Genomic DNA, 19,587 nt, shown 5'->3' on the forward strand with positions numbered 1-19,587 from the left:
ACAAAGTTGATATTGTATATTGAAAAATAATAAAATTATGAATTATTGTAAAACAGACAGAAAGAAGGTTGAAAATATGATATTGTCAGTGTAAGTGCAATACCGTGTATTTTGTTAAATAAGACGTGATGTGTTGGTTGGTGAATTGGAAAATCAATACTGCGTAGGAATCATATTCAAATTACGCAAAAAGAGCAAACTTCCGTGGTAACAAATTCTTCTGTCACTCATGATCAATTTCAAAAATGTTTTACTGACGGTATTCCACTTACACCGATGATCTCTGACTGTGTAAGGTTATGATGGCATGAATTACTAAACTCAGCGAAAGTCTGAGCACTTTGGTCCCATATTCCGTTCAAAATTTCAGCGTGGCACAGTTCGTCATGAGCTTTCTTATCGGAAAGAGATCACCGTAGAATGTAGATACTATACGGTCTCCAATTTTATTAGATTCAATATGAACATTAATTCAATTTTAATAGCTGATTTTGGCGAAATTCATGAATTCAAGAATGAAAACGTAACCTAAGCTAACAAATAATCCAGTATATCAGCTGTTTTCAAAATGTGTTTGCTCCTGGCTTCCTGTAAATTGTAAACCGATAAGAACCGTCTTTCCGATAAGAAAGTTCACGGCGGACTGTGCCACAGTGAAATGTTTAATGTAAAATTTACAAGTAACCGAAGAGTTTATGTATAATGCTGATGAAACAGGTTAAAATTGGAAAAAAACCACCCAACAATCTTTAGCATCAGGACGTGAATATACTGTACCGGATAAATTGCGTTAAATTAAGATGCGAATGATCCTGGATTGCAAATTGAATGATGACGAAATAATTGAAGAAATATCTGCCACAGATGAACAAGATCAAGAAGACAATGAGATTACCGAGAGGGTAAATATTGGTTCTATACATTCTGAAACTTATCAATGCTTAGAAATGTCACCATGAAGTGGTTTGAGAGCCTAGAAGAATGTATCTCAATACAACTTATATGTCTTAAGCGGGGTACTCATCAGCGAGCCATAACTGTGACCGTTGCAGATACAGTAACCAGTATGGACGCCAAATAATCATTTCGCGAGCCTGCCGCTCGCAGGTCGAAGCGCGCTCGCAGCCATTAATTGTTTGTCAGCTTTTGCCGCAAATCAAAGAGAGGTTCGCAGTCACTCGTGGACATTGAATGTGGAGCTCGCCGCGAACAGTGAAAATACTTCGATAGTGTTGTACATCTTTTTACGTGAACATGGCTGCTAACTGGGGTGAGGAGAAATGCCTACTTTTAATTGATGTTTACAAGAATAATTGAGTGCTATGTGACCCAAAAGACAAAAATTACTATGACATGATTCAGCTCGGAACGAATACTGCGGATACGGCGGCTCGCCATCCGTTACATGGAAGTCATTGACGTCGCGTCCACATCTAGAGTTGGTTACAGTATCTGCAACGGTCACAGTTATGGCTCGCTAACGAGTACCCGGCTTTAAAAGTATTCGTGATTTGACAGCTCAAAAGGACAGCTACCTTTAGCAAAAATCAATAGGTAATTGAATTCCTTACTAAAAAAATTAATTTTAAATTGAAATACATATCGATCGTCCAGTTCATTTGTCAGACAACTCCAAAAAAATGAAATTTGAGTTAAATATGTATGTAGTTTTGTGTAAAATTTTACACTCTACCTGGTTCAGTACTCAGATATCTCTAAAATGCCACCAAAAAAATGCTAATGCTGATAAACTTCTGAAGAATTAAACGAAATGTTGATATTGTCTGGTTCATTAAAAGAATATTTCTAAATGACCTCTCTGAATGTCTCTAAAAGTACCTAATCTTTATGCACCTGTTGATAAAATATATAAAATTCAGGCATAAATCGATAATATTTGATTTTTTGGTTACCATTAGAATATTGCTTTTGCCATTATCTCAAAACTAGTTAATTGGAGATGTCTGACTAATAAACTGGACGATCGATATATCAATAAAAATTGTTCATACAAAATGTACTTTTTTTCGTTAATAATTATGATTTTTTCGATTATCCGGACAACCATTATCCCCAATAATTAGTCCTGTTAATCGAGGTTCTACTGTATCAACGTATATACCATAATATGCAGTAAATTTTGCCATGTAAAAGAAACGCGCATTCAATACTGGTAGTATTTGAGAATACTCAGCGGGCTTTGTATTTCTTGCGTTTTATGGTCATAAAGTCATAAACCAAAACTGGCTTCAAAGTCTTGGTCTACGATAACTGGCTTTCGCATTTCTTATTAATCTGTTCTGTGATACGTACTGAATAAAAACATTTCAATACTTTCTAAAAATTTACCCACTCTTATTATCTTTCGAACTCAATTTTTTTTTTTAAATTAATAACCACTTAAAATCAACAATCAGCCAACCCGCTTTTGCTAATAATGAGACTAATTCCCCCGATTCATGGTACAGTGTATGGGACTGTTAAAATTTAGAAGACGGACTCACCAAATAGCTAGATGGTCTTCCGTAGTCTGACCGGATGCTACTGGACTCGAGAGAGATCCTTATCGGGATGTTCTGGACCCGTCCCTTGGACCTCCGCGACTGTTGGAAGACAGGGACACTCTTTTAAGGTCCATTTATGCATCTCAGTACATTATCAGATTAGTATCCCGACCGTCCTGTCAGTGTCTGCGATAGTTTGTTCACACGCATCAGTGTTTGATCAGTGCTACGAACTGACAATGTTTACAGCAGAACTAAATAGTATCATAACTTAATAATTTAAAATTTGAAATACGTTGAGAATTAAAAATCTTAATAGAGGTGTACTCGTATTGTTAGCAATTCACCTAAATTATTGGGTCTACCTACTACATCAAAATACAAATATTGTCAATTACAAGCAAGTTGACGTAACCGCAGGGTTTGAACCTGCAACCCATGGAACAAAATACCATCATTCTATCCCCTACTACTCCACTGTAGGTGTAATATATCCTGTTACATTATTGACAAAGAAGACGTCAGTTTCAGAGAATAGATATATATATCACACAGTAGCAGAGGGTGGAGGTAAGCTGTTAAGATCTGCCATAAATAGTGCACAATAAACTTTGTTATTCATACATGTTTATTTTTATTGAACTATGCTACAATAATTTACAGATGGTGTTGGTTAGTTTTTAAATGTCAATTAAACCCTGCCTAAACCAAATCATAATAATTTCGGTGTATTTTGGGCGATATGATAAAATGGTGCACAATTTTTCATTCATACTTATTTGTTTTAGTTGGATTAAGAATACGTATTACACATATTGTTGGTTCATTTTTTAAATTCATTAATCCCTACCTAAACCAAACTATAATAGATAAAAAATATTAATCTATCTATAAAATATCCAAAGTTATGTATGATTTTAATGTTATGTAAATTGTAGTCTTATTTCAATGGTAGTCTTATTTCAATGAAAACAAATATGTATAACTGACAAAGTTTTGTGTGCACTATTTATGGCGGATCTTAACAGCCTACCTCCACCCTTCGCCACTAATATTGTGTACCTAACGTCTGGTTTTTTTCAACTTTCGAAAAATCTGCTATAATTTTTTTAATACTAAAAATAACTTATTCATTCCTAAATATAAGAAACTTTTATCAAAAAATGGTCAGTTACATAATGGAATTGGTATAAAAAAAAAAACATGACAGTGATTCGCTAATACTATAGAAAAACCTTAATTGCACTACCGCTAAGTTGTTTGATTTCAATCAGTGACACTGACAAGACGGATACTGAACTGATACGGCACGGAGACGTGTAAATAGATCTTTTGTCATTCCCAAATCTGACAGTCGCCCCCATTCTCCCACAACCAAAACCGACTACTTGCCCCTTAGGCACAGCTTAGGCAGTGTCACAAAGGAGTTTCTGTTTTTGGACTGAGACATGGATACTTACCAATTATGTATTTTGCCAGGACAAATATAATATACGAACGGTTTATACTTGTAACTATGTTCTATATTCGGGGCTATCACAAGATACGTCGGTATTCTTTGACGCTGGGAATGGTAAGGATATTTTACCTGATAATTAGGTTTCCCCGTGTGAATCGCCTCGTGTCTGGACAAGGCCCCTTTGGAGGGGAAGATCTTTGCACAAACGCCACATTTCCATGGGCTGATACCTAAAAAAATATATATTATTATAATATTACAGTAATACCTCGTTAGTAAGAACACTGATAATTCGAAATTTTCCCGAAAAAAAGTCCCTTGACCATTATTTTCATATAAAACCATACCTTTAATTCGAATTTCGTAATTCGAAACGATTTCAGAGTCCTGGCATATAAAAATATACTATAAATCGTAATAAAGTACACTTATTTCATGAGCCAATCATTGAAAATTCTGACAGAATTTTTTTAAAACATCATAAATTACCTATTTTAAGAAGGTAATAAAAAATAGTCCTGACATTTTATGACCCATTAACACACACGGAACGGAAATTTGGTGGCCACATCTATGATCGTAAACAATATTGATGAAAAAAAAATTCAAAATTTTAATATTTTTCCCCCATAATTCGTAATTCGAATTTTTTATCGATTTTCGGTCCTGTGGAATTCATATTAACGAGGTTTTACTGTATGTATGTAGATATATTAAATTTGTATCCGAGTTTTGCGTTCAAGTAATTCTTGTAATTGTTGCCAGGGATGGTGTGATGAGGGGTAGGTGATGAATAGAATCAGAAGGTTTTGATGCGTATAAAAGTAATTCCCCAAATTTATTATCCCTTAACACAAATTACAAATTCAATTTACAGCTTGTACAATATAAAGTTTATAAACTAGATTTACGACGATAGTGTTTGTAATACAAATTATTTTAACGTTGAAGCGAGAAGCGTGTGATTAAGACGAACGAATTTAAGGTACTGATCTCTTGTTGGATTGCCACGTCTGTTTTTATATTGAAAGTAGACAAAGAAAATGCTATCCACAGCGTGGGTAAATTATGGTTTTTGTTCCCACACTGCGGATTGATTCCTGGGATTTTGTCTGCGAAATTTGATCAAGGTACAAACGTTATCAATCCAACAATGGATTTCATACGACACAATGACAGGAATGCACTGTTTACTCGTTCATTCCTGTGATGGACAACTGACACCCGGCACGTAAGCATTTCTTCAGCCGGCGGAAGGTGATCATATATCCGTTCGCACGGCAGTGTTTTGCTGATTATTAAAATATTGAATTATTAAAATGTTGTAATTTTTAGGTTTTAACTGCTATCTACACATTGCACTGTCTGCGGACTACTTCCACCCTCATACCCCCCTTCCAGCGATATGCGGCACGCAGATCGCGATGAAAGTAGGTAGAGGTGGTCGCTTGAAGGTCCAATCAGATCTGTCTCGGTGGATGCTGCGGTGGTCTGCATCCCGGGACGTCTGCTCTCATGTCCTTGATGACTCTTTTGGTGATGTGCTTTTTGCAATTTGTCCATAGCAGGTAGCTGGAAACTGCGGCAATGATGACGATAATCAAGGCAAGCGTTGCCCACGACAGTTGGCCTGTCGACGTGTCGTTGGCAATTGGTCCGCCCGACGCAGTCTGTGCGACGATGATCTCTTCCTTTGTCTGTTGTGCACCCATTTTCGTATGCTGGTGTCTCCTGGTGATGATGATTGTAAAATACTGAATAATCCAGTTGAGTTATCCGTATTTATCGTGAATAAATTGTTTATGCCTGCATTTTATGTATTGCGTACGCCACTGACCTACATTCTAGGTCGATGTGTGTCCTTGCATTTGCTAACGTAACTGTTTTGAAATCGGAAACTCCGCGTGCTGTTTTGAAACGCGACCCCGATTGCTTTGTTTGGCTCGTGCCTGATGTTGTTAACCGATATTTGCTCCACTGGCCTAGAGACGGTCTGGAAAATGCACACGTCTGCCATATCGGGTAACACGATCTCTCACGGTGTCAGGATTTTTCTCAGGCTGTTCCATTGTTTTATTTTCCTTGAGAATGTACGCTGGTTTTAAACGGTCGATAGAAACGGTGACGTTTTTTCCTCTCTTGCAAATGACATATGTTCGCGTATTGCACGTGATGACCTCATATGGTCCGGTAAATGGAGACCTTAGTGGAGTTTTGACTGTATCATCGCGTAAGAACACATGTGTCGATTTGTCAAGGTCTTTGAAAATGAAAACGCGTTTCTCGCCGTGTTGCTGGCTTTTCACAGGTTGCAGTTCTTGGAAATGTTTTTTTAGGATCGTGACGTAGTTGCTCGGGTCTTGGTTTGTGCTGGTTTGATGGCACAAAAATATAGCGGCTTTTAATTGACGATGCAGTCTTTCGACCATACCGTTTGTGGCCGGGTGATATGCTGTCGTGTGAATCCTCGCCGTACCAGTCAGATGATTTAATTGTCTGAAAAGGTTCGACTCAAATTGTTTGCCTTGATCTGTTGTCACTCTCAAGGGCGTTCCAAAACGGGCAATCCAACCATTGTAGAATGTACGGGCGATCGTTTCCGCTTCTTGGTCCTTAATCGGAAATGCTTCCGGCCACCGCGTGAATCTGTCAACGCAGGTGAGGCAATATCTGCAGCCTTCAGTGTCGATGTGGACATGCTCAAATCGTCCTGAAGGTGCGAAGTTTCCGAGTGGTGCTGATATGTGACGTGTGATCTTGTTCTTCTGGCATTGAAGACAGTTGCGGGCCCAATTTCGACAATCCGTTTTAATCGACGGCCAAACAAATCGTTGTGTGACAAGTTTGACGGTCGCATTAATTCCGGGATGTGAAAGTCTGTGGATATGATTAAAAGCTGCTTGTCGGTGCGGTTTGGTAATGAAAGGTCTTGCGATAGGTGTTGACAAGTCACAGAATACTTTTATGTCTGTGTCGGGAATAAGTACTTGTTTCAACTGAAGTACCGATCCGTCACGTAAAAATGTACTCATTTCGTTGTCAGTTTCCTGGTCGGCTGCGAGGTTGGCATAATTCAGTGTGTCTTCAACGACTTCTATCCTAGACAAGGCATCAGCGACGATGTTGTCTTTTCCAGCGACATGACGTATGTCGGTCGTGAATTGTCCGATGAAATCGAGGTGTCTGAATTGTCTTGGTGAGCACTTGTCCGATTTTTGTTGGAATGCGAACGTAATGGGCTTGTGGTCGGTAAATATGGTGAACGTGTGAGCTTCTATCATGTGTCGAAAATGTTTGACAGCTAGATAGATAGCTAAAAGCTCGCGGTCGTAAGCGCCATATTTTCTCTCCGCTGGACTTAGCTTCTTTGAAAAGAATGCCAGCGGTTCCCATTGATCGTCAACCCGTTGTTGAAGTGCTGCGCCAACGGAAGTATCGGATGCGTCACTAATTATCGCTAAGTGAGTCCCCTCACTTTTCGGATGTTTCAATAGAGTTGCTTCCGCCAAACTCTTCTTGCATTCCTCGAAGGCCTTGATTGCTTCTGGTGTCCAGATGATAGGTTCTTTCTTGGAAGTTTTTCCTTGCAGGAGTGAGTTCAGTGGAGCTTGCGTTTCTGCGGCCTTGGGGACGAATCTCCTATGGAAATTCAAAATTCCCAAGAACCGTCGTAGTCCTTTTGAGTGTCTGGGCGGGTGTATTCGCGAATAGCGCTGACACGATCTGGAAGTGGTCGAGTTCCGGTGCTGGAAACCAGGTAGCCAAGGAATTTAACTTCCTCTACTCCGAAGTGGCACTTAGTGGAGTTGACTACCAGGCCGTACTCCTGTAGGCGTTTGAACAAAATTTCCAGGTGTTGAAGATGCTCTTGTTCTGTTGTGGAGGCTACCAGGATGTCGTCTATGTAGGCGTAGCAGAAGTCCAGACCCTGCAGAACCTCGTCAATGAAGCGCTGAAAAGTCTGGGCCGCATTCCTCAAGCCGAACGACATAAATGGAAACTCGAATAATCCGAAGGGTGTTGTGATGGCAGTCTTCGGAATGTCCTCTTCAGCCACTGGGATTTGGTTGTATGCTCTCACTAGGTCGATTGTGGAGAAAACTTTCCTATCACGCAATGTTTGTGTGAAGTCTTGGATATGACGCACGGGGTACCTGTCAGGTACGGTTCGGGGTCACCAATATCGGAAGTGAGATGGAATAAGGAACAGGCAGGGTAGGTTTGTTTGACTCCAATAATAAGAAGATTAATGCGTGAATGAAATGAACCCTGGTTTTATTATCTCCTTCCAAATAAATATTAATTTAATTATTACAGATACGTTTACAGATTATAATTTAGCAGAATGAAAGCAGTTTATGCGTTATGAGAAATTGCTAAGTCGATCGGGCGAAGTTGAACGATAACCTTACGGTTAAGTCTTTGATAACTGACTGACATATTGATGTCATGTAATTGAGTGTTTTATACAGATTCGATACAATAGAAAATGCTGTTGTCACTATTTGCATATTGTGATATCTTGCTTATTAGGTTTATTTTGCAATGCATGGCTTGTTTGTAAATTGTCAATTAAGCAGTTTTAATAATTAGCAAGATTGATTTTCATATAAACAATTTTGTGCATATCATGTTTTGTAAATTATAAATAATTATTTAAAATAATTATTTTGCTAAATTAGCTTTCTGTTGAAAATTGGTTTATTCACATAAATCGCTTGTTTTGCTGTTTCACCATATTATGTTACAAGGTACTTGTAATTATAAATTGACTCGTGCAGATGGTAGGGTAATGACCCCTACATAATGATTGAATTCTTTGCATGGCACGGAATAATACCTTTGTGCATTCCAACGTGGATGTCGCATGCCTTCTTGTGCTTGTAGGACGCTCCGCAGATCTCGCAAATGAAGGGAGACTTTGAGGCCATGTGCGCCTTCACCGTGTGCAAATCCAAGCGAGCTGCAACATGTTATATTCTGCATTAAACTCTGTCTATTTTGAATACAAATGGACATAAAGTTGTCAGAATTCTGTGAATCATGCATGTTGCATGTTTGGGAAATAATGGTCTAAAGCAGGGGTAGTCAACCTTTTTATACCTACCGCCCACTTTTGTATCTCTGTTATTAGTAAAATTTTCTAACCGCCCAACGGTTCCACAATAATGGTGATTTATAAAGTGGGGAAGTAACTTTATTTTATAAAATTTATTACATTTAATTAATTGAATTATTAATGAGATCCCTGAGGCTGATGCTGCGAGACTAAATACTGGATAACTGGCTCAACTTTTGTGAGGAACAAACGAAGGTCTCCTCTTTCGGAAATATTCAGGCGGTTTCTTTCTTTGGTCATGATATGATTAACAGCACTAAAGCCTGATTAGACAAAATATGAGGTAAGGAAAGGTATCAATAAACTGGATATCATTTTCCACATATTTGGATATAAGAAGGCATTTCTTTTATTTTGCCATAGGTTTTCATATTCACCACTATCGAATTTATGTTTACTTTCTTCATCATATGTATCTAATTTCTAACAGTTCTTCTTGGCAAGTTGTATCAACCTCTTCAACATTTAGTTTCACTTACGTAACGTGAACTAAATGTATGCGAGGGCGATACAAATAGTATATTTTCGGAAATTTAAATTGTCACGGGGAATTTTATGAAAACATAATGAAAATATTTTAAAACCTAAAACCCTTACCGCCCACCATGAAAGCTGGAACGCCCACTAGTGGGCGGTAGAGACCAGGTTGACTACCCCTGGTCTAAGAAAATGACACCAACCTTGCGTATTAAAAGCCGCCGAACACTCCAAGCACGGTATCATGTCCTTAGGCTGTTTAATAGCGTCCACGACGGCTGTCTCCACGTTGGAGCAAACCTGAAGACCTGCACTCTGCAGTGTGCTAAGCACCGCCGACGGATTAGCGTGCCCCATAACTGTAAGTTTATCTTTCTTTGACTGAGACGATGACGACTTAGTGGAAGATCCTTTCGGCTGTTTGAGGTGCGGGGCGTACGGCAGTTTCTTGATGACCAGGTTGGTGGATTGGAGCTTCTTTTGAAGTTGGCTGGCGGTCTTGAATGGTTTCGGTGCTTCCAGGCTGATCTTGAGAGGTTTCACCAGCGTTCTGCCGGCGGATTTCTTCGATTTGGATTTCGACGGTTTTGATTCCGACCACTCTTCGTCGTCATGGTTTGAAATGTCAGATTCACTGAAAAACAAAAGGGATAATAAACTATGATTTAGCTGTTAACATAATCAGGTTAAAATAAATTATTTTAATATTTGCACGTAAGCAAGATAAATTTTAATACAAGACTTTCGTAGTTTCATTCAAATTATTACTTTTCCAAATTGTTTTTCTTACTAGTATCTAGATGTATGAAAACATTTTTTTTTCAAATGTTTGTAGAATTTAAATAATCTATCTAAAACTTAGATCAGGCATACTTTTTATATTTTGAGCAACAACAAAAAATCTGTATAATAGTCTCAATTTTGTGTTTTATACATGATTTAACAATATAAAAAAAATTGTTTGTAATTAAACATGTTGAAAAAAAACCTTCTACTATTAATAGGGATATAATTATAGCCAAGGCCTGAACAAAAACGAACTGTAAGTGCGAGTGAGTAAGAATTCGGCACGCATATATCTGGAAAACTTATCCCCTAAAAATGTCAAAAAGGAGTGGATGTGATATTTCAAATGCGATCATTAAGAAGAAATCCTATGATAAATTTAAATTGGAATAGCTCTCTGAATGGGGGAGGTAGGGGTGTAAATTTATCGCACACCAACCCTAGTTACACCACTGCTCAAATGCGTTGATGATCTGCACACACAATAGAAAAATTGGAGGGAACGTTGGTCGTAACTACAAGTATTTTCCTCAGTCATGTATTTCTGTTTAAGAGCATACATCAGTGAAACGGCAAATAATTTTCAACAATAGGTGGGGCGTAATTTCGCACTCGTTGCTAATCGAAGAGCAATAGTCGAGCTGTGAGCACGTCAATTTGTTTTGTGATGGCGTCGGAGGAATATATTCTTAAATCGTGTAAAGATGACTAAAAAACATTACGTATTTCGCACCGTGAGTGTAAAACCAAGGTATCTGCAAATTTTTCGAGATTAAATGCAAAACAACTGCAAAAGTCATGAACTTGATAATGTAAAAGTGAAGTAACTGAAAGAACATGCAATATAATGTAGATATAAACCAAATATTATGGTTTTTTTTAGAAACTCTATTTCTCCTAACGAAACGAAGACTTCAAACCCTAATATGTCCAAAATATGTCTTTTGCAGATGCCTTGGTTTTCCACTCACGGTACGATTTACTCGAAAAAGAAAACATGTCAATGAATATATTATTATTATTACTAATATAACAATAAACATAACATTAAATGGACGCATGTTGAATTCTTATGACAAATTATGTTTTGTTCGTCACGCGTCGTTTGCACAATCTGCACGTCTCACAATCTCACAATCTTTTTAGACCATGCTTCAGCTGAAGTATAGCCTTAATGATATGGTCCAGTTATCATCCAGAACGCAATTTAAGTATTATAATGGTGGAATGTACTGTCTCTAAACATTAGATCATACCAAATGCTGTAAAAAAGTACCACGCGGCAAGTGCAATCATAAGTCATTGAATGAATAACTTACGCATACGATTTTCTTTTGGATTTTTTCTTGGATCTCCGTTTCCTGTGCGGTTTAATGTCAGACGTGATCATGATGACACCGGGGTCTTTGGCGCAGTCGATGCGGTGTACCGTGAAAGCGTGCACCGCCGCCAGCGATTTGTTATTAAAACTCTCCGAACAATCTCGGCAGTTGAATTCTTCTGGCAACCTGAAAATTAAAAAAAAAAATCAGCACCAAAATCAGAGAGTTTGAACTACAACAAAACTATCTAATCTAATTCTATCGTCCGCCCTTTCGATATGGGTCTAGGACAATTTGGCGCCGGGACAACTGGACGCCACGCAATTTGAAAATAAATAGATGTTAGGTACTTATAGGTACTTTTTAAAAAAAATATTTAATATTATTATTTATATTTAAATGAATATATTATGATTTAATAGATGGTGAGATTTTAAATATGCACACGTCAATAATGATTTAATCGTGCATATGTTTAAGTTCCAACGAAAAAAGAGTTTTTTTTATTTTATATAAAGTCTTAGTCATGGTAATTCTTAATCCGCAATAAAAAAATTATTATGTCAAGAGTAAAATGAATTAAAACTAAGTTGTAGATAGAAACTGATTAAAATTTCTCATCCACGTTCTGTATACGTGTCTATGACAGTGCGGCGTCCAATTATCATGGCGTCCAGTTGTCCCATTCCTTTCAATACATACCTACTTATCAATACTTTTTTTTCCTTTTAATTTTCCTTCCTGCACCTTGCTGATATATTACGTAACGCGATATCTAACAAAAATCATAAATCTACTTAAATTTTAACAGTGGTCACAAAAATATTTGCAAAACGTCACTGCTCGTGAAACAGCAGTTGGGTATCACTGCTTTAAGTGGATAATAATCTAACAAATAATAATAGTAAGAATCTACTAGTAAAAGTCACAGAATAGACATAAAAAAAGGTTGCCGATTACTAGCCCGCCTATTGTAGGCTTTCTTGTTTAGTTGAGGGCTACATCTCGCTGCTTCCCATTTTCAGCTGACTGTGTCCAGTATAACCGTAACGAAAATGGTTTATTCCATGTAGACAATTATATTAAATACCTTTTTCTGTCGGCGCAGATGCTTTTCGATCCAATAATTGTTAATTTAAAATTTTCATACATTTTGATGAATCATTATCACAAACTAATACCCCGTTTACACGTGCATAGATTTACTGTGCACAGTAAGAACATGTATGGGGAAACAAGTATTATCCTGCAGTTGGCAAATTGCGTGCATGATTCAAGCAAGTTTGGAAGCTTCTGAATTATGATGATTTTTTTACGCGCAAGAAAGATCTGCGCCTGCGCAGTAGAACGATAATGGCGAACCTGCTGGTAAAAAAACAAAACTACTCATATGAGGTTAACCGATTTTCCATACGTCCTGTCAAATAGTAGTATAAAATAATGACAACATCGCGTCTCGCTTACTCTTGAAGAATGAGATTGGAGAGACAGTCAGCACTTTTACGTGTAAACAGTTGTCATGATAGTTTAAAATAAGCACTATTGCCGACAGTAATTCCAGTAGTCGCTATAAGATTATATTAGGTTGGGGTAGGTTAGGTTTTTTTTTTTTTTAACCATGCCCTTGCTTTTTCGTACAAGGTGATTGGGTGGGTTAGTTGCATTGATGTGGGGCTAATTAGGTTCCTCCATTTATATCTTTAATTTTCTTTATGGCCAGGATTACATATTTAGTGTAGTGTTCTTGTGTTGTTCTATTGCTTAGTACTTTGTGAGGCTTTTGGAGGTAAATTTCATGATTATGCTGTCTACACTGAATCCTGAGAGTCCATCGCTCCCTTTTTAGTATAGGGCAGTCATTGATGACATGCCACACAGTTGGAGATGTGTTGCCGTCACATGGACAACAGTCATCGTCCCTCAATTTAAATCTTTTTAGATAAGCTCGCACCGCTCCGTGGCCTGTTAGTATCTGTGTGACTTTGATATTTTTATGTTCCTGGCAAAAGTGATGGCAGAGTTCATATTTGAAATAAATTTCTGCGTTATTGATCCTGTGGCGGATGTTGTGTATCTGTGGTTCCATAGCTCTGTTGTGTCTTCGTTTAGTTTTTGTTTTACGTAACTTAGAGGGAAGTGTGTGTAGGTTGAAGGTCTTTTGGGTCTTTTTACTGGTTCTCCGCCACCGCTCGCTGTCATCTGTCAGTGAGCGCAGTGTTGCCAACCGAACTATAATTATAGTACATTTTGGTTCGCGTACTATTAATAAAGGATAGTATGTCAAAAATACCACAATTTTGAAAAATGGAATTAATTGAATTTGCCGGTTGTGCGAATATACCCCATTGCTTACTTCATTGCGTTTAAAAGTTGTCTATATTGTCGATGTTTAAAGTTCCGTAAAATGTTCGTACTTCAATCACAGCAAATCGTAATAACGTGAAGCGAGGGACGTAGTAAGTATAATCTATACGATATAAATAATATAAGATCTCAGTGTGTGATATTAGTCAATGGACGTAGTCTTGCGTTGTATACTCTAAAAAACTAACGTGACAGTTAATGACGGCGACCAGTGTTAGCATTTTTCAGTCGTAAGAAGTGTTTTAATAAAGCAGGGCATCGGAATTTCTCAAATTCTCCGTTATGTTTATGTGACAAACAAAAAACTTACATTTTCAACACGTCCTATAATTTTTGCCGAAATACTATGTCTTGGACCGCGTACTATAATTCGATGACAAAAAGATAGCTCCATATGGCTATATGGATAATTCCAAAATGGTGACTGACAGATAAAGACGACGGAGAACCAGTAAAAGGCACCGGTCTTTTATCTGTTTTGGCTTGTTTAGCGTATTTATCAGCTTCCTCGTTTCCGTTAGGTTAGGTTTGGTTTGGTCTAAAAAGAAAGTTATAAAATCTCATGCGGGCATATGCGGCACATTTACCGTGCACAGCACAGGAGATCCAGACTCATCCGTGTATAATTACTATACTTACGTTTCAATAATGAGGTTTGTCGTTTCGATTTTAATTCTCTTCTCTTTTTTGATTTCGGGAATTTTGTTTTTGCAGAGAGGTTCGTCGTCAGAATCGGACACATTCATCGGGGAAGCCGGCATCGAGACGTTATCAATGTCGTCAAATTCATCTTTAACTGTAACATCACAGAATTCAATTTTACCAGGAAAAGACTGCTCCGTTTGCGTTTGGCAAGCCATAAACTCCTTCTTGAGAGAGCCCAAGCTGCCAATTTTCTCATTGTTTTTCAATATCACTAAGAATTCGTTTTTCAAATTTAAAAATTCCGTTTCCGCCTCATCTAATTGGGAAATCAGGTCGAAACATTCTTTGCAAAGAACTTCCGACCAAACTTTATCTCTGTCGAATATTATTTGGCTCGTTTTTGTTATAAATTCTGACAACAGACATCGCGAATTTTCCGTCAATGATGTGTAAATATTATACGTTGTTTCATCGGTCGAAGTATTACATGCTATGCAAGATGGACTGATTTGTATTTCGATCGTCGAGGCTTCTTTCTTGACAGATCTCCTCGTAATGCGCGGTGTTTCTGTTGATATTTCGACTTCTGTTTTGGTGACAAAGAAAGGATTTAGATTTATTGTTATGTCTAGTGGCTCTCGGAGCATTCCTGTCGGCGTCTCGTCCGTCATTTTGTTGGGTTGTCAAATTCCTGTCAAAACTCAAAACATTCGATCGGGCGGCGTGAAACGGTGACCATATCACGATGTATACTTTAAATGGTGGTCATTCCGCTAAAAACACACACAATTATTTACGGTGCGTACTGTTATTTTGTACATATTCATGTTTTTATTTAACTCGACATTGAATATTTACGAAACCCTTGTATTATCGACTGCAATGAAGTTGGCGGCGTATAACCATAGATAATATGCACGTAACTATAGACAACGTAGGCAAGCATAAACTAAAATATTCATATTGAATATTTATATTTTTAATTTGATCTGCAAAAACCTAATTGTGCAAAAGCCAAATATTTTAATAGAATATAAAAATAATGGGCAAAATAATTATATAACCATGAATACTAATTTTAAAGCCATACATTTAAAAAAATATTACATTGGTAGGTAATGACCTGTAATAACGTGATTCCTCAAAAAAATAATATGCAAATCTTCTAATGTATAATATATTGTGAAAAATGGATAAAAAGTTAAAATTAATAATATTTATAATGATAATACAGGTACCTTGACAATAGGTACCTACGTCTGGAATATTTTTCACTTACCGTTTGAAACTTATATTTCCTCGATTGGCAATACCATCTCTTGACTTATCAAACTGCCAAAATTAGTTTATTATTAACTATTTATTCATATGCTGTGTCAGCGATTCTTCACCTTTTCCAACTGTTATTTTTAAATAATTTTTGAGAGACATTTTATTTAAAACGCACAATATTGTCAATAATTTCGTATATTTTTTACAGGGTAGAATCTAGGCCCTAGCGAATAGGGCCACCGCCCTGGGCGCCGAGGGGCCGCAGAAGCATAAAAATCAGTCACAAAATTGTTGTAGGTAAATGATTAATTAAAAATATTGGCAAACTTCAGTTAGGTAGGTAAGTAGGTACCTAAAATGTTAATAAACATAGACGTGACCGATCGAAAACGAAAACGAGATCAGATCGATACGAACACAAATATATCCCGAGAATAAGACAATCACAACACTCATAACCTGTTCCAAGATATGACTACCTATTCGTCACTTTCACGAGCTTTATTCATCACTATGAGTCAGAACAAAAGATTTCACAAGCGAAAATTTAACAAACTAAAAATTTAACTGTTATGTCTGAGGGCCGTAGCAAGTTCTTAGGTATTTTGGTTAATTTTATTGTTATTTTCAGGAATTACGTTTTTGTTTTTTTATGGGAGTGCAAAATCTACCCCTTGCCATGGGCGCTAAAAGACCTTGCTACGGTCCTGATTTTTAACTCTGTCATAATAAATTTAATAATAAGAAAGATGTAAATAAAAAATCTTCTTTAATTTCAAACAGTTTCTCCATTTGTCTAGGTACCTTAGAACAAATAAAATAAGTACCTAGTTATCAGTTGATGGGGAATCAATCGAATGGGGAAGGACCGAGAAGTTCTACGCAGTATCAAAACCAGGAAACTACAGTTCCTCGGTCACATTATGAGAGGACAAAAATACAGCATTCCCCAACTTGTCATTCAAGAAAAGATCAATGGGAAGCGTAGCAGAGGACGGCGCCGCATTTCGTGGCTTAAGAACCTCCGTGATTGGTACGAGTGCAGCTCCACTGAATTGTTCCGGGTAGCAGACGACAAAGATAAGATCGTCCAGGGCTCGAAATAGACTGGAACGCACCGGAGCGCAGTTCCTGTTCGTGAAATTCTAAAAGATACCGTTTCGGCTCGTGGATTCTTTGAAAATTGCGTTCCGTTTCGTGTTATTGAGATAATATTGCATGTAGGTATATAGTTTTTAAAGTTTTGAGAACTGATTCGTGAGAATATGTTCTGTTATTTATTAACGATTAGTCCTACAAGGTCTATAATATAATATAGGCTGTTCGGATTTCAGATGTGCACCAAATTTTGAATTATTCACCCTTACAAGCAGGGCTGAATTTATAAAAAGGGCTACAGATCCGGGACCCAAAATTAGTAGGTCTACAGAACCCGAAAAATAATGTGAAATCACAAAAGAACCTTGCAGCGAAGGAATAAACAAATATACGAGCTTCTATAATTTTGAAGATAAGAGCCCAATTCTAAGAAAATTGATGAAAAATAAGTGATTTTGCAAAAAATGAGTAGGTACCTTTTAAAAAAAAACTATATTTTAATGTTGTATTGCTGAGGGGGGGGGGGTAATGTGTATTAGCTGAGGGCTCCTTCAAGTATAAATGAAACCCTGATTACTAGGCATATCGCCCTTATGATATCCGAAAAATATTTAACCCACTTTCATATTTTAGAATGATTATTCAGCGCTCCAGTTCGTAAGATTTTCTATTTCGAGCACTGAGATCGTCTTGATGGTATGGCACAATATTAAGAAGTTATCAGTTATCACTCTATTAATAAATAACCTATTTACTGGATTATTTGTTAGGTTAGGTTAGATTTTCATTCTAGAATAATTCATGAATTTTCCCTAAATCAGAAATGAAAATTGAATTTATGTTCATATTGAATCTAATAAGTTGGAGTCTGTATAATATACGGTTATCTCTTTCCGATAAGATAGTTAACAGCGAACTGTGCAACGGTGAAATGTTTTACGTACAATTTTATTTACAACGTAGCCATCGTATTTATCGCTAATGGATCTTATCTCGAAAGTTATAGTAACATCAGTGACGTCCCTAGATAAAATGCCGCCCCTAGGCAGCGCCAAAATGCCGCCCAATTTTTTTATACAGTATTTTTATCATACTTTCATGAGTCCAACATCTAAGAAATGTGTTGTATGGATACATTACTAACAAAGTATCAGACTGTAATTATTTGCAAATCTGCACGTGTCGTTTCTGGTCACCAAGGACGTCGAAGGGCAACGGAAGTAAACTAGACATCGCGAACCCGACAAAACCAGTGAGCTGCATTTTTTAATGGAAAGATAATTTCGTTATTATTAAGTTTTGGTAGTTATTTCTATATACCTATTCCAAATGATTCTCCTCGATTTGCCGCCCTTCGAGTAACTGCCGCCCCCAAGTGACGCTCAATCTGCCTACCCCCACGGGACGTCACTGAGTAACATACCTACTGTCAATCGATGTGCACTTTTGACGGCTTGGTTTTTTGTGCAATAAAAAGCTGTGAATTTTAAAGCTTATGGACATAATATATACCTACAGAAAACAATAATTAGCTACTTTCGATCGTATAAGCCCGCCTCAATGCTCTATATTAGGTACATGCAGTCGTTATTTGATTATTATAGGGTTGCCAACCAGGTGCACTTTGCAATTAATATACCTACTAAGTATTACATACATTATGCACTTAATATTGTCTTATCTTATCAATCACAGAACAGATAATAAATAGAATTCCGATAGGCTATAATTATATCAACACAGTAAATTTTGACGCAGGATTTTGAATGTGTGAGTGCCCTACGAAAACGAGCCACGAATTATAGACGTGCAATAGTGTGTGTAATACACCAATGTTAAATAAGCGTCAATGCACAAACCAAGAGCAGTTGTCAATATTCGACGTATGACGTATTCTTGTTTTTGATACGTGTTTAAATTTATCCGGTATTGTTCCTTACTCGAGATCGGTTGCCAGCTTCTCCTTTTCCCGTTAGGTATTTCAGTTCCCATTATCCCTGAATTCCCTGTTATCAATCTATCAGCGATTTTCTTTGATGTAGATGACTCACAGGTTCGTCAGGATATGTAAAAGTGGGCCTCGAAACCGTTCAAAATAGTCGTACAATATATACCAAAATCGTTTTATATGTTTTATATAATATGCATGCAATCTTGCCAACTGCAGGATAATACATGTTTACCTGTACATTGTATTGTTATGGCCGCGATAATACTTACCTACTGCCAACAGTAAATCCATGCACGTATAAACGGGGTATTATGTTTTGTGACCGTTCTGTTTCTTCGTGTTATGTTTATTCATGGAATCGAAATTTTCTCATTCACGCAATATGGTGGTCATTTTTATTGTTCATTATGACTACTTTACTGGAGTGCAGTAATAATAATGGTTTTACCTAATTTTTACACACACACAAGTTCACTGAGTATGCGCCTGTCAGTTGAAATAAAATCATAACACATATAATATTGTTATTATTATGACTGTAGACATTAAAAGTGTTTTAAAATACCTTGCCGCGACTACTTGCTCACATA

The 19,587-nt window shown here is 37.2% G+C and overlaps 1 protein-coding gene across 4 annotated transcripts in view; it reads right to left on the reverse strand.

Moving 5' to 3' along the window:
- The window catches only part of LOC147069271 (uncharacterized), a 28,027-nt gene extending 12,467 nt beyond the window's left edge, over positions 1–15,560 (reverse strand). For 2 of the 4 annotated variants that reach the window (XM_085950907.1, XM_085950905.1), the window contains exons 1-6: positions 14,671–15,560; positions 11,665–11,853; positions 9,763–10,193; positions 8,804–8,926; positions 4,093–4,193; positions 2,505–2,603 (exon numbers count right to left, since the gene is read on the reverse strand). In XM_085950907.1, the coding sequence (XP_085807033.1) occupies positions 2,505–2,603; positions 4,093–4,193; positions 8,804–8,926; positions 9,763–10,193; positions 11,665–11,853; positions 14,671–15,347 (1,620 nt within the window). In that variant the 5' untranslated portion in view covers positions 15,348–15,560. The remainder of the gene's footprint in view (positions 1–2,504; positions 2,604–4,092; positions 4,194–8,803; positions 8,927–9,762; positions 10,194–11,664; positions 11,854–14,670) is intronic. The other 2 variants (XM_085950906.1, XM_085950908.1) reach the window with 1 other exon arrangement.
- Between the last annotated feature and the right edge of the window lie 4,027 nt (positions 15,561–19,587).

The sequence above is a fragment of the Rhyacophila brunnea genome, unplaced genomic scaffold (assembly GCF_057557595.1).
Source record: "Rhyacophila brunnea isolate RB1 unplaced genomic scaffold, BYU_Rbru_1.0 scaffold_24, whole genome shotgun sequence".
NCBI lineage: Eukaryota > Metazoa > Arthropoda > Insecta > Trichoptera > Rhyacophilidae > Rhyacophila > Rhyacophila brunnea.